Below are 14,439 nucleotides of genomic sequence, written 5' to 3' on the forward strand. Positions count from 1 at the left end.
ATTTTATTTTAATTTTTGATTAAAAAGTACATTCTTGGTTAAAAGCCCAAAAGATATGAAAATTTATATAGTGAAAAGTCTCCCTCCCACCTCTACCTTCCAAATTGCAGTTTTCACCCATCCCCAGAGAGCCTCTAATATTAGCTTCCCATAAGTCCCACCAGTTTCTTTATACATATACAAGCAAATAAAAAAGAAGATTCTCGTCCACCTCCCTTCACAGAAAAGTTAGCCATGATCTTGCCTTTCGTAGGTACTCAGTAAATACTTGCTTCAGAAGGCAAGAAGAAAGGATAAAATGGTGGGAGTGTCATTTCTTCCTCTGTGGTAGTTACAGTGATCTTCAAGGCAAGGCACACTTGGCTTATGCCGCACCTACTTCAGCCCCCTGTGAAAAGGCCCCATGGTGGGAATGCATTCCCAGTTGAATATCATTGCTGAAAACTCTTTTGGGGCTCCTAGCACCCTTATGATGAAGCCCAAGCTTCTTACCTTGACAAACATGGCCCCCAAACACTAGCCTTTCTTACCTCATGTCTTTCCTCTTCTTGTTTTCAAGTCAAAGAAGTAATACCAACCTTCTTGTAGTGCCCTGCACCCTCTCTACTATTTCTTACCTTGATGCTTCTGCTTATATATCTTCTTCAAAAGGCATACACTCCTTTAACCTTTAATCCTTTAAAGGATTCTTGATCCTTTAAGGGATTCTATTCAGGCTTCAATGCTAAGGAGCCATTCCAGATTTTGCCTCTGCCTCAGGCTCACTCAGGTATCCCTGTGGAGTGTTCTCATAACAACTTGTAAATAACTAGATCATGGTCCTTACCACAATTTTTTAGTGATCTTCTGTTTGGTTTTGTTTTTTTTATTTCTCCCACTTGACTGCAATCTTCTAGAATGTAGGAACCCAGTTTTATTCATCACTGTATACTCAGCACTGTACAACATCCAGCATACAATAGGTGCTTAATGAATGCTTATCAGATCTTAGTAGTGTGCGAAGAATTGAATATTGCCTCCCAAAACCCCCTTAACATCTCTTTACCTGTTCTAAAAATTGCCCTTTCGCTGGGCAGACTACATCCAGTGAAGTTCACGGCCATGACCCACACTTGATAACATCGGTCAGGTTCCAGATCTTCAAAAATGCAGTAGCTTTCTTTCACTGTCAACCTGTATTCTTCTACCAAGTCTAGCATAAAACACAATTAGAAAGTCTTGGGTGTCTTCCAAAGTAAATTGAAAATTATAGCTATTGAAAGAATCGCTCAGTTCTTTTCAGTGGAAAATTCAAACTGATAAACTTACAGATAACTTTTGTGATAGCTCTCACTTTAGAATTCATAAGAAAGCAACGGCATGGTAAAAAGAGATATTTAGAGTGATGTATTATTACTTGTGAACACTTACCAGAAAATAATAGTGTATTAGTAACATTCTAAGCTTCATCTGCCGCAATTAAAATAACTTATTTCAATAGTAAACACTAAAATTGCATAGTTTATGTTAGTTTAATTCTCTATAGTACATTCTCAAACATTCTTAAGAAGCAATGCCAATATTTCAGGAGAGTATGTAATAAAATATGGACAACTCCATTTTTTCTAAATTTATGATGTTATAAAACACGTTTCCAAATTAGTAAACAATTTTAGTGCTCAGTATGATTTTCAAAGTTTCAAATCCTGGTTCCTTCTCACAAATTCCAGAATCTTTTCAACTAGAGAGCTCCATGATTTACAGAAATACTTGAATAACTTTGATAAGTCATAAATTATTCTAAAAAGTAACTTGTTCAATCAAGACATTTCCTAAAATTTCTTACATTATTTTATTTTCACTATTTTAGTGGCCTTCTTACTCGATACCAGTATGAACACCTGCCCTTTGGGACCAGTCTGATCATTCATACTGAAACTTTTTCTTCTTTACAAAGAATTATTTTCTTTTTTAAATTAGCCTTCAATCATTTTAGTTTTCTTCCCTTATTTCTCTTGAAAGTCACATCTTCAAAACTCCTCCAGTTAAGAAGCCCAGATCATTTTCTTTTAAAGGAAATTTAGGAGCTCTTCAACTCAGTTTCTTTAATTGCAACTTTCCAGCCCAGTGAGCTATACTTTCTAGATGGAAAGTTTGGTTTAGAGAATCTCATATGGACTTGTACACTGAAAAACATCCCCCCGCCCACCATCCTAGAAACTGTGGTTGCCGTCTTCAGCAGAGTCCTGCTGCCTCAGCACTTCTTTGAACGACGCACAGGACCTGTGTTGGGGGAGACCCCACACACAGCGAGACGTCAAGGTGTCGAATGAATGAGACCTAGGACACGTTAAGTGTTTGGGGGATAGGGGTGGGGAGGAGCTGATGCGCTTACAAAAAAAGAAAAGCACTCCAGGAAATAAGTTGCTGTTAAGAGGAGTCTTGGAGAGCCACAAAGCTCCAGGACATGACAGCTGGATATCGAGGAGGAAGTGTGCTATCACAAAACAAACACAGAAACAAGCAAACCAAAACATAAGCTTTGGAGTCTTGAAGGTTCATGCTTGAATCCTACCCCTGTAACGTGGAAGTTGTGTGGCCTTGGGCAAACTGCTTAACCTCCCATCAGTTTTCTTATTTGCAAATGGGGATAATGACATTCACCTTGCTCTGCTGTGACAGATACATGGTCACATTGCCAGGAATATAAGCAGTCCTTAACAGGCAAACTTAGCCAACTTTATGCCTATGGTTGCTTTTTTTTTTTTAAAACTTGTTCCTAATTTAAGTAAGTATCACCTGACATCTCAAAAGACGTAAATCTTGGTAACAGCGAACTATATTATAATTTGTTCCTCATGACAAATTGGGCTCCTGAGTTTCATAATGGCATGTCCATCTTGTCACATGCTCATCAGGGTTCCAAAATATGTCGGTCTATCTTCAACAAGCAACAGAAAAATGCCAGCGTGCCAGCTCTGATTCATCAAGAAGTACAAACTCAAAGTGTTTGGCTTCTAGGTCTTATTAGAAGTCCTACTGAACAGAGAGATATTTACAGAAGCTCAACTACATATGTGTCATATCCTCACCCTGCTAATCACTTTCACTTCTATCTGCGTACTAACTGGAGATGCAAGGAGACTACTCACCGCCCACATCTTGAGATCTGTGAACCCTAAACAAACCTTTATGGTTTGTTTGCAGCTTTTATCAAGGTGGATCTGAGAAGCCGCCAACCATGACATCAATACTGCATTTGCGTTACAATTATTTTGGACGTAATAATCCTTTGTTGCAGCTCATTCTTCTGCATACAACTCATTTATGTCCTGTATACAGCTCATTTCTCCTCTGCAAATTGATACATATTATACTTTCTTTTAGACTCAAGTACTGATTGAGACTTGTTTTCCCTGAAGGGCTGGTATGTTACCACTTTTCTGAAAATGAGACTCTCTTAGTTGCTCCTGCTATCCTGAGAGCTCAAAGCCAAATCTGAAACTCAGTTACAATATTCATGTTGACCATTGTGATGTTTCTGCATTTTCTTTTCCTTAATTCGGATTTCCAGTTTTTGCTTAGCTGTTTTATGTTTGCTTATATGGTCGTTGGTTTCTTGTTGTGGTTTGTATATGTGGCTGTAAGTGCTTTGTGGAATGAGTCACAAAAGGGGTACCTTTAAATCCTTCCTATTAAGGTGAAGAAATGGACACCTGTATCTGTATCTGTGTTAGCAATCCTACCGTTTACTTCTTGGTCATCCTGGGGCTCCTCCATGCAGTACACCTGGAATGAGTCAATGACATCTTCCTTGTTCATGCTCCAATAAACTGCAATTGTGGTGCTGGTGGCAGAATTGGGTTCCTGAGGTTCTAATCTAGGAGGCTGGGGAACTGGAATAAAAGCAAGATTTATTACCACCAACGTTGTTTTTACTCATTGATTCATTTTCATTTTGCAGAAGTCACTTATGTATGTTGAGAAAACATCAAACAATACAGAAATACATGGAGTAAAAATGGAAGGGCTCCCTTGTTCTCAACAACACCCACCCAAGCACATTCTCTGGATGCAACCACTGTGACATTAGAGTGTGCTTTTCATGCATTTGTATAGGCATGCTTATTGACACGGAGAAATAAACATAGACCCCCAAACTGTGATCACTTGGTAATACTCTTCGGTAGTCCGATATTCAGAATAATAAACTTATGCAGGTGAGAGGATGCATCAAATGATTTGATTTTCCTTCAAAATGAAAACCTGAGTTGCTTTGCTACATAACCACTGTTGTTTCCTTCTACATAAATAGAGTCTATATTCAGAACAGAGACAAATAAAGCCGTTTTGGAACCAGTTGCTGCATCATCAAAGCTGAAAAAAGACTGGTGTGAATAAAATATCAAAAGATCCTTTGTGAAATTACTATCCCATTTTCTCTTTCTAACATGACTCTACCAACGAAGCTTTAAAAAAAAAAAATAAACAAAATATAAAAACTACATGGAGAAAAAGTACCCTATTAACTCAGGCAAAGGTAAGGTTTAGATGTCTGATAGAACTCTATTTTTCTGAATTTTAAATTTGGACAGTATCCTCAAGTGTTTTCAAAGAGATTTTTAAAGTTTGCATTATGCATATTGAACATTAATAGTATGTACAATGCCATAAATCAAGCTCCTACGCAACTCTCTTCCCACATTTTTAAGATACAAAAGCATTGAATATTTTCAATGAAGCACTGAATATTAAATTTACAAATTAGAGGAAAAGGTTATTCCTATAGTTGAAAAGATATCATGCTTTTACATTTGTTTTTGTGATTATTTTTTCCAATCAACATTTCCTGAGAGGTAAACTTACTGAAATGCTATGGGCCAAATTTTATGAGATTACTTTATGAAAAGTCAACACCAAAGGAAAAGAAAGCAAAGGTTAGTTCAACAAGAAGATAAAAAAAAAGAAAAGAAAAGAAAAGAAAAAATAAGAAATGGGTCAAAAGAATGGAACAAAAGGAGGCAAATTGCAAAGATTCAAAAAAGAGATAAGAGCTGAGGAAATACAGAGTTATGAAAAGTGAGGAGCAGGATAAGAGGGTAGTCAATTCATGGGCTTCAAAGCAGAGACAACAGCTTGAGGTCAAATGCCAGATCTCCCACTTAATAGCTGTGTTAGCTCAGCCTTGTTTTCCCCATCTTTGAAATGGGAAAACAACAACAACAACAACAACAATAATACCATTTCCTAACACATTTGTTGTAAGCAGCATATGTACATTTAGTGCTTAGCAGATTGTCTGACATATAACCAGTGCTAAAGTTTCAAAAGGCAAATCACCCTTGGCAAGAGCACAGAAAATGGAGGGAAGTCCATGAAGATGGGAGATGAACTGCGGATCCATGGTCTGGTAAATCACAGAGGGACTACCAAGGTAAGACATGCTGAGCAGGCTGCTTGATAACCTCAGGAGCCTGCCTATCAGAGCACCTCCCCAACAAATGATAAGGGTTCAGAGACCCTCACACTGTCTTTGACTTTCCTGTTTGTCTTCCCTGCAGGAAATCAGTGTCACATTCTAAAGGATTCCATCCAGACAAATGCAGTTCAGTGAATTTTCATGCTGCCCAGGTTTACTGAAGAGCCAGGCAGAATACTTCAACTATTGTCAATCATCTTTGAAACAGTGCCAAACTCCCTGAGGCATGAATGACGAAAATCTCCCTTTCTTTTTTCCTGTGAATTTTACATTGAGCTATATCTGCTTTTAAAAACGGCAACATGTTTCCAAAAAGCTCTGTCTCTCTCTCTCTCTCTCAGGTAGCTCAACAAACTTAAAAAGTGATATGGACTCCCCCCTAAATCACCAAATTTTAAGAAGGAGGTGGTGTAGGGAATTAAGCAAAGCATGTGGGCTAGGAGTGATTTTGTACCTCATGTGCTCCTTCCCCCAAAATTATTACAGTTAAAACATCTCTTTTCAAAAACAGGAAACACTTTCACTTTACAAAGCATTCTAAAATTAAAAAGAGATTAAGAATATTCCATAGATGCAATCCAACAATAATGGTTAGATTTGTAGTTCCTGTGTGGCAGAATATCAGGGAGTCAGATTTCATATGTTAGCAACTCTGTTTACAGTTCTATAGGAATAAACTTGCAAAGGAGTAATGCCCCCAAAAACCAAAACAAACAAACAAACAAACAAAAACCTCACAAAACAGGATTTGAAGGCTTCTTTCTGGGAGGCTAAGGAATTGGGCAGAGAAATCATACCACGGAGTCCCTCTACCTGAAGGAGTCCGTCCATAAAGAACTGTCACGCTCAGTTAAGCATCAGATCAACTTGGACTTTAGGACTTGTGTGGCCAGATAGATCCCCACTCCATCTAGCTGTGTTCCCAGGAGAGCAGCATGATTCACAATAGCCAAAACGTAGAAGCAACCCAAGTAGACATCAATAGGCGAACAAATCAGCAAAATGCAGTATAGACATACAATAAGACATTATTCAGCCTTGAAAGGCGGTGGGGGGAGTGGTGCAGAAAAGAAAAGGAAGGCCGTTGTGACATGTGTCACAACATGGATGAACCTTGAGGACGTGACACTAAGACAAATACCGTATGACTCCACTTATAGGAGGGACTGAGAGTAGTTAAATTCACAGAGACAGGAAGTACAATGGTGGTCGCCAGAGGCTGGGGAGCCAGGGGTTGGGGAGACATTGCTCAACAGGTACAGAGTTTCAGTTTCTTAGGATGAAAAGAATTTGAGAGATGGATACTGGTGACGGTTGTCTGAGAATGTGAATACACTTAATACCACATTGTACACCTCAAAGCGGTTAAGATGTAAGTTTTACGTTAATGTGTATTTTACCACAATTTCAAAAAATACATATATATCAAAACCAAATCCATAGGAGCCAAAGTCAAGGAAGCCTTGGATGTTACTAATCTCTGGTTATCCGTCCTTTCCCAGCAATGCACTCTGCCCGTCTGTGGTGGGGCAGGGGTTCAAGTGCAGAGACCCTGAAGCAGAACTGCTCCCTACCCCACCCCCCACACCCGCAAGTAGCAGTATATCTAGGGCAATATACGAGACATTTTTCTGTTCCCTCTGTTTCCTCACCTATCAAATGGGAATAATAACAAGTAATAAAAATAATAATAAATGAGTAAAATTAACGAGTAAAAATAAATGAGTAATAATAATCACACGAGTGTGGAATAGTTGCTAGGGGCTCAGTAGAAAAGTCACAGCCTTTCCTTAGAATTTCTGATTAGTGTTGGCAGTGGTCAGATTAACTTTTCATGTACCTGGGGAGGATTTTATATCTGAGAGGGTTTACTGGTCAAAAATAAACAAAAAGTATTTAACAGCAAATCAGCGCCCTGGGCTCTGATTCCATGAGGCAGCCATACCATGTGTGGTGTTTGCCTCACAAAAATCAGTCTCCCCATAAACAGCTCGGAACTCCCAGGAGTCCCAGGCGCCCTATTTCTGAATGAATCGTTAACATTGGTGATGATTTAACCTTGTGGCCTCTCAAATATATGGAATGTCCTCTCATTTTGCCTGTCCGATATTCAAAAGCATATCCTTCTAAATGAACAACAGCATATAACAAATCCCTTAAAAGCAAACAACCTACTCTGTTCATCAGAATTTCTTAGTTTCCAATCACCTCTCAATTTAAATGCCTCTTAAAGACGTTACAAAAGACACCCTTTGGTTTTGACACATTTATAGAGAAAAATCTCTTACGATAAATGACTGAATTTCTCACTTTCTCTAAGGTTGGTAGGTGACCCCTGAAAAGCCTTTTACCAAACTAGAATTCTTCTTACAGGAGTGAAAATTAATTGTCAATGTAAAAATAGCAGTTGTCTCTCAGGTGGTTTGGAAATAGCATTTTCGGAGAAAGATAGCAGAGTACATTTTACAGTAAGTGAAACTTGATAACTTCACTGAAACATAGCAGCTTTGAGAAATCTAAATAAGCTTCATTGTCGTGTTTGTTAAAATAGCACATTAAAAACTATTTTGAAGAGTCGGCAGGATGCTTCTGACAGCTGAGTAGGAGGCTCCTGGCCACAGAGTGTGATGCTGAGCTGTTAGTTCTCTAAGCTAATCTGTTTAGTATGGGGGAAAGGGGAGGGGGGGGGGGACTCATCTGGAGAGAGAAAAACCACTCATAAGGAAAAACCTGTTCAAGACATATGAAAATATTTGATTTATTTTTCCTTCTATAACTGACTGCTGGTGAGAAGCAAATAATCTCTAGAAGACAGAGAGGGAAATGCTTTTTTACAAAGAGAAAACAAAAAAAGATGAGACCCTTTGGTTCCATTGCTGCTTCCTCCTAACTCCTCGGTATCCCAGGACAGTCACAGAGCTTCAGATGGAAATGCAGATTATAACAGAAATGGTATGCTGGTCTCGTGCTTTGATTTGGAATCTGGCTTCTAATTTTTACAACTAAGAAGGGTTTTTTTTTTTTTTTTTCCCAGTTATATCTCCTTACATACAAAAACTTTACAAGGGAAATAAAAGCAAAAATAAACTATTGGGATTATACCCAAATAAAAAGCCTTTGTCCCATGAAGGAAACAAGCAACCAAACAGAAAGGCAATCTACAGAATGGGAGAAGATATTTGCAAATAATGTATCTAAGGGGTCAATATCCAAAACTTATAAAGAACTTACACAAATCAACACCAAAACCCACAAATCATTCAGCTAAAAAATGAGCAGAGGATATGAATAGTTTTTCCAAAGAAGACATCCAGATGGCCAACAGACATATGAAAAGATGCTCAACATCACTGATGCAAATCAAAACCAGAACAAGATATCACCTTACACCTGTCAGGATGGCTAGTATAAAAAAGGGAAAAAACAAAACAAAACAAAAAATATATTGGAAGAATGTAGAGATTGTGGATATTGGTGGGCACTGCTGGTGGGAGTGTAAGCAGGTGCAGCCACTGTGGAAAACAGTATGGAGTTTCCTCAAAAAATCAAAACCGGAAATACCATACAATCCAGGAATTCCACCACTGGATACCCAGCCATAAAAAAAGAACAAAATCTTTCCATCTGCAAGGACATGGATGGAATTGGGAGGTAATATGCTAAGTGAAATAAGTTAGAAAAAGACAAATACCATACAATTTCACATACGTGTGGAATCTAAGAAACAGAACAAACGAACAAGCAAAGAAAAACAGAAACAGAATCATAAATACAGAGAACAAATTGGTGGTTGCTAGAGGGGAGGGGACTTGAGGAATGGGTGAAATAGGTGAAGGGGATTAAGAGGTACAGACTTCCAGTTATAAAATCAGTAAGTCACCCAAATGAGAAGTACAGCATAGGGAATAGAGCCACTAACGCTGTAATAACGTTATAGGGTGACGATAGTAACTACACTTACCCTGGTGAGCACAGCTTTACTGTACAGAATTTTATAATTATTATGCTGTATGTCTGAAACTAATATAACATTGTCAACTATACTTTAATTTAAAAACTTATACAAAATGAACAAGGAAACACTGCTAAATTTCATCAAGGTAATTAATATTTAAAATTCCTACCAGCCACTTGTTTTAACATCTGGTCACTTCTTGCTGAGCTGTCATCATAATGTTCAAAAAGTGAAAACGCAGCAGGCATTTTCTCTAAAGAAGCAGTGCTCTCCATTGCAGAAAGCAACCTATGGGGGAAAACATTTCTATGTAATTCAAGAAATTATTAACATACAGAAGGAAAGCTAAAAACATTTGCTTAAAATGAGGTGGTTATTGTTAGTGGTGGTGGTGGTGGGTTTTGTGAGGCACTGTAGCCAAACAGGAGTTAAACTGTTTTGAAGTCTAGAAAGATAAGTCTAAAATCTATTTATTTTTAGGATTCTTTCATGTAATGGGTTAATAAAAGAAATTCCATGTCTCTATTCTGAGATCTGAATAGACACCATCAAACTACACAGTCTCAATTTTGCATCTGTAAAGTTAGTCTTGAAATTTACTATATTTTAACGACTATTTTTTTCTTTATGTCCTGAAGGATATAAAGGTTGCAAGCCCGTCGGGAAATTCACACACTCTTTGATGTCCTTGCTTTTCTTAACCCTCCCAACTACACTCCTTGTTACTTAATCTTTCAAAAACTATGTTCACCTACTATGTGCCAGGCACTGCACTGGGTATTGGGGATACAGCAGTGAAGGAGGATGAAATCTCTAAATTCTTGAAAGACTAAACAAACCACAGTTTATAAATCCACAGCTTTTATATACTCATGACCCTTTTAGGAGGGAGGCTAACTCTTAGCATTTTTATCCAGGTGCAAACTGGATTTTGAAACAAAACAAAGCAAAACAAACAGGTTGACTTAGAGGAAAAAGGGAAGGAGAGATTGCAGAAGCATTTCACTTTAGCACAAGGGACCTAAAATTTGGTTAGGAGCTCTCCTCTGGGCACCTGGCTCACAGAGGACAAGAATTATTCCAGCAATTAAGGAAGCTTTGAGGAATTCCATCAGCTTCATTAGCCTGGACTTTTTGGTTTGGGTGGCACAGATCCACCTCCAAGCCTGCACTGTCTGTTGGAACTTTTTCTCCTAAATATTGTATGGTTCCTTCCTCACTTAACCTCGATCTCTGTTCAAATGTCAGCTCCTCAGAGAGGCCAGCCCTGAATACACTACTCACACAGCACTATGTGTCCCTAAGACCCTTACTTCGGTTAAATTTTGCTTCCTCAAACTTATCACAACCTATTTGTTTTTGTCTTTCTACTTCACCAGAATATAATCTCAGGCAGGAGAGGACTTTGTTTTGTTCACCACCGTATTGTACTGTGTTACTTGGCACACAGCAGGCATTTAATGAATTTTTAATGAGGAGAGGATGATTTCACTTGGGTGAGAATATCAGGCTCTCAGGTGTGGTAAAATGTTTTCATCAGTGTGAGGAGAGAAGATTATAAAATGTAACTGAAATATTCAAGGAGTATCCACTATACTTACTAGTGTTAGGAATAATAAACTTTACAATCATCTGATTTGGGAGAGATGGGTCGCTTAGTGGCTTCCAAGAGAGGTGACACTGGGGCTTTGTCTTCAAGAATGAGTAGGAGTTCCTGAGGCAGGAAAGGGAGGAAGGGTGTTGCAAACCGAAGAATGGTTTGAATAAAGGCACGGAGCTGTGAAAGGGTGTGTCACATCTGAGGGCCCAAGGGGCCCACCAGTGCCTTGAGAACCAGTGAATGGAGACAGAGAACAAATGGAAAGGAGGTTTGTGAAGAGCTTTCATATTCACCAAGAGTTTCCATTTTATCTTGTAAGGCAAAGAGAGCCACAGAAGTAAGAATATGCCGGCAGGAGTGGGAGAAAGGATCAAAGCAAATATGCAGACCAGAGGCATAATGAGGTGGCTTGGGAGCTCTGGTTGAGGGAAGACACCAAGGGCCTAAACAAAGGCTTTGGGGGTCCATAGGCCGGAGATGACAGGTTCCAAATTAATGAACAATGCTGACTAGTATATATACTAAGCCCAGTCAACACTCATCACTGACTAGACGGGAGACTTTCTGAAACACAAAAGTTCTGGTTGTAGATACCACCAATAAAAATGTTTGAGTTTTCCCGTACACATTGACCTATTCAATTTCAACATCAGTATATGAAAGGGCAAGTGAAATCTTTTTAAAAGCAGGTCCTACAATGATTGGTATTCTCCTTCTTTTTCATTATTATAACACAAAAAAGCAAACCGGAGAGAGAAAAAAATGGACCTTCTTAACAGACCAGCATTTTCTAAGCAAATGTGTTTTTCAAAATATGCAAATATTGAGTCTAAATACGCTTGACAGCATTCCTTAATTTAAGCATTTTCGGTGTTGAGAAAAATCATTAAATAGACAAGCACTGCCTTTAGAGATATCATATGAAGGGGGAAAAAAAGAAACAAGGTAAAAAAAAAAAAACAACAACTAGATAATAAGCACTTCTCATGGAAAGGAACACCAGTAACATTGAGACTGTGCGGTAGAAGTTGTCTTCTAAAAGGACACAAAAGTCTTCTTTTTGTTGAAACAATCAAGCTTCACCGTGTGTTTGCGTGTGGGGTGTGTGTGTGTGTGTGTGTGTGTGTGTGTGTGTGTGTGCCCTTGTCTAACAGGGCTTTCATTAAATCCCAAATCCCAAATTTTGTTGTCTTTTTTCTTCACAGAAAATAATGGTTATCCCAAGGGTACTCTCCTTGAGGTCGCATGCAGCTTTAGCAGAGATTAATTCATTGTCAGATGGACAATGAAATAATAATGAAGTAAAATGACACACGGATGAACAAGTTCAAACATGAAACCAAAGAAATGGTATTTAGAATTAAACGAATGACAATTCATATTAGCAGTTAATACTCTAAGGTGGAGAAAAAAAAGTACTGCAGTATTTCTTAAGGGACAAGCATGTGCAATTTTTTGTTCACCAAATTTTCCTGCCAATCAATCAGTACGTTCCATGAGTAGATGAAGCACAAATAAGCAAATAATGCATCTATCTACACTGTCCAGTATATATGAAATGGCACTATGAATCAATATATTTTTTAAATGAAAATACAAATCATTAATACTTAGAGAAATGTATAATTTTTAAAAAATTAAAAAAAAAAAACAACTGGGGGCAAAGCCTGGGTCTGAGCTTCTGGGCCTGCCTCATGAGCCTTGGTCTCCTATGTGAGAACTGGCAAACATGGAGAGCCCTCGTCCCACCTTGGAGTCCCCTCTGGGATCTGAGGTAAGGCTCCAGGGACTTGGGCTTAACAAACTGCCCCAGTATTTCAGAGATAGTCAGTCTGAGGAACCACTGGGCCAGAGGACAGACCCTTAGAAACCAAAGGTTCTCAATACTGTGTGCCCATTAAAATCACCTCGGAAGCTTAAAGAATGCCCAGGCCATCTCCCAGACCAATTAAACCAGAATCTCAAGAGGTAAGACTCAGGTGTCAGCACTTTTTAAAGCTCCCTGGGTAATCTGATTTATGAGAGAGCTGCTGTAATAAAACCTTCATTGATTAATGCCAATATTAATATAAAGTTATTTTCTTAAAACTTATCAACAATATTCTGTTTAACAGATTGTTTTTAAAGGTAAACAGGATTTATCTGTGCAGTTTTCATTATCTAAAAAAATCAGGTTTCTGTATTTTAGTGTATCACAAATACAAATTTTTTATTTTGCTTTATGTGCTCTCGCAATTTGGCATTGTGAAGTAAGCTCACAATTTTATAACTTTACAATTTACAGTTTTAAAAATTTACATGAAAGGGGTAAAAATGATAAAAACATTAAGCTCAACTAGTAAGAAGGACCTCAAGTCTTGCTCTGAGGCAAAACGGAAAACGTGTCAGATCAGTATGAATAGTTCAAAATCAGATGCTCCAGAAGATAAATATAGATCTGATGGTATGTGTTTTATATAGACAACACTTCCTGGTTTCTTGTTGAGTGTTTTGCCTTTTAAGATAATGACAAATTTCCCTGGGATTGAGTGTTAACAACAGCAACAAAGACAAAACATAATCAAAAGAGGAAGATTCACTTAGATTAGCTGAGCAAAAAGATAAATGCATGCCTATCTTTTGAAGAGAAAATGAGAGAACATTCCATTAAGATTACATAAGTCGTAAATTACTCAAAGCAAAAATGAATGATTCTTTCAAATGCTCATATTTAGCCAATAAGTCTAAGCATCTACACAATGTTCTGTATGCAATGACAGGGAAGATGGTCCAGATTAGGCTGAAAATACAGAACACATCTAAAGGAAGCAGTTAAAAATCTACATTATGATAATTGTTATTTAACTAAAGCACATGCAATTTTCTTTCAAAGCTGTCGTTTAGCTTTTAAAAGCACAGTGTCTAAAAGTGAAACTTCAGTAGCTCAGTAAATTTATGTATTTTTTAATTGGCAGCTCATTTTCTAGAAAGCATCAAAATATTAAAAATAAAGCATACAGCCATGCTATTCTCAGTCGCCACTACATTGTGCCATGTTGTATATACCTTTCATTGATTTCCTCAAACGACTTATGAGGGAATGAGAAGAGGAGAGAGAGGGAGAGAGAGAGAGACTAATTAACAACAAAAAGAAAAACCAACCAAGAGCGTTAAGATTATGCATGTTCTATACGCATAACTTTTTAGCTTCCTGGAGGCTGTTTCTTTCTGGATGGCTACAGCCCCAGCAGCAAGGAAATCAATGCTCAGAAGGGGTACGGGGATTGGGCAGGAATGGAGGGGGCTTTAGTTTCCAGTTCTGCTCTGCTCCCTATGATAAGCAAAGCCAGCAATGAATTCTTATGCTGCTCTTCTCTACTCATTAGCAAGTGGCTTGGCTTCCAGAATAGAATTCTCTGAAGCAAGAAAAAGGACTTACATTTGTTC

At 38.1% G+C, this 14,439-nt stretch overlaps 1 protein-coding gene across 1 annotated transcript in view; it reads right to left on the reverse strand.

Moving 5' to 3' along the window:
• Positions 1-14,439, reverse strand: part of CMYA5 (cardiomyopathy associated 5) — an 88,987-nt gene that overhangs the window by 23,519 nt on the left and 51,029 nt on the right. Inside the window, exons 6-9 of the mRNA XM_046000149.1 lie at positions 14,059-14,081; positions 9,583-9,701; positions 3,726-3,875; positions 1,046-1,192 (exon numbers count right to left, since the gene is read on the reverse strand). Of these exons, the coding sequence (XP_045856105.1) occupies positions 1,046-1,192; positions 3,726-3,875; positions 9,583-9,701; positions 14,059-14,081 (439 nt within the window). The remainder of the gene's footprint in view (positions 1-1,045; positions 1,193-3,725; positions 3,876-9,582; positions 9,702-14,058; positions 14,082-14,439) is intronic.

This window comes from Meles meles, chromosome 3 (assembly GCF_922984935.1).
Source record: "Meles meles chromosome 3, mMelMel3.1 paternal haplotype, whole genome shotgun sequence".
In the NCBI taxonomy this organism is placed as follows: Eukaryota; Metazoa; Chordata; class Mammalia; order Carnivora; family Mustelidae; genus Meles; species Meles meles.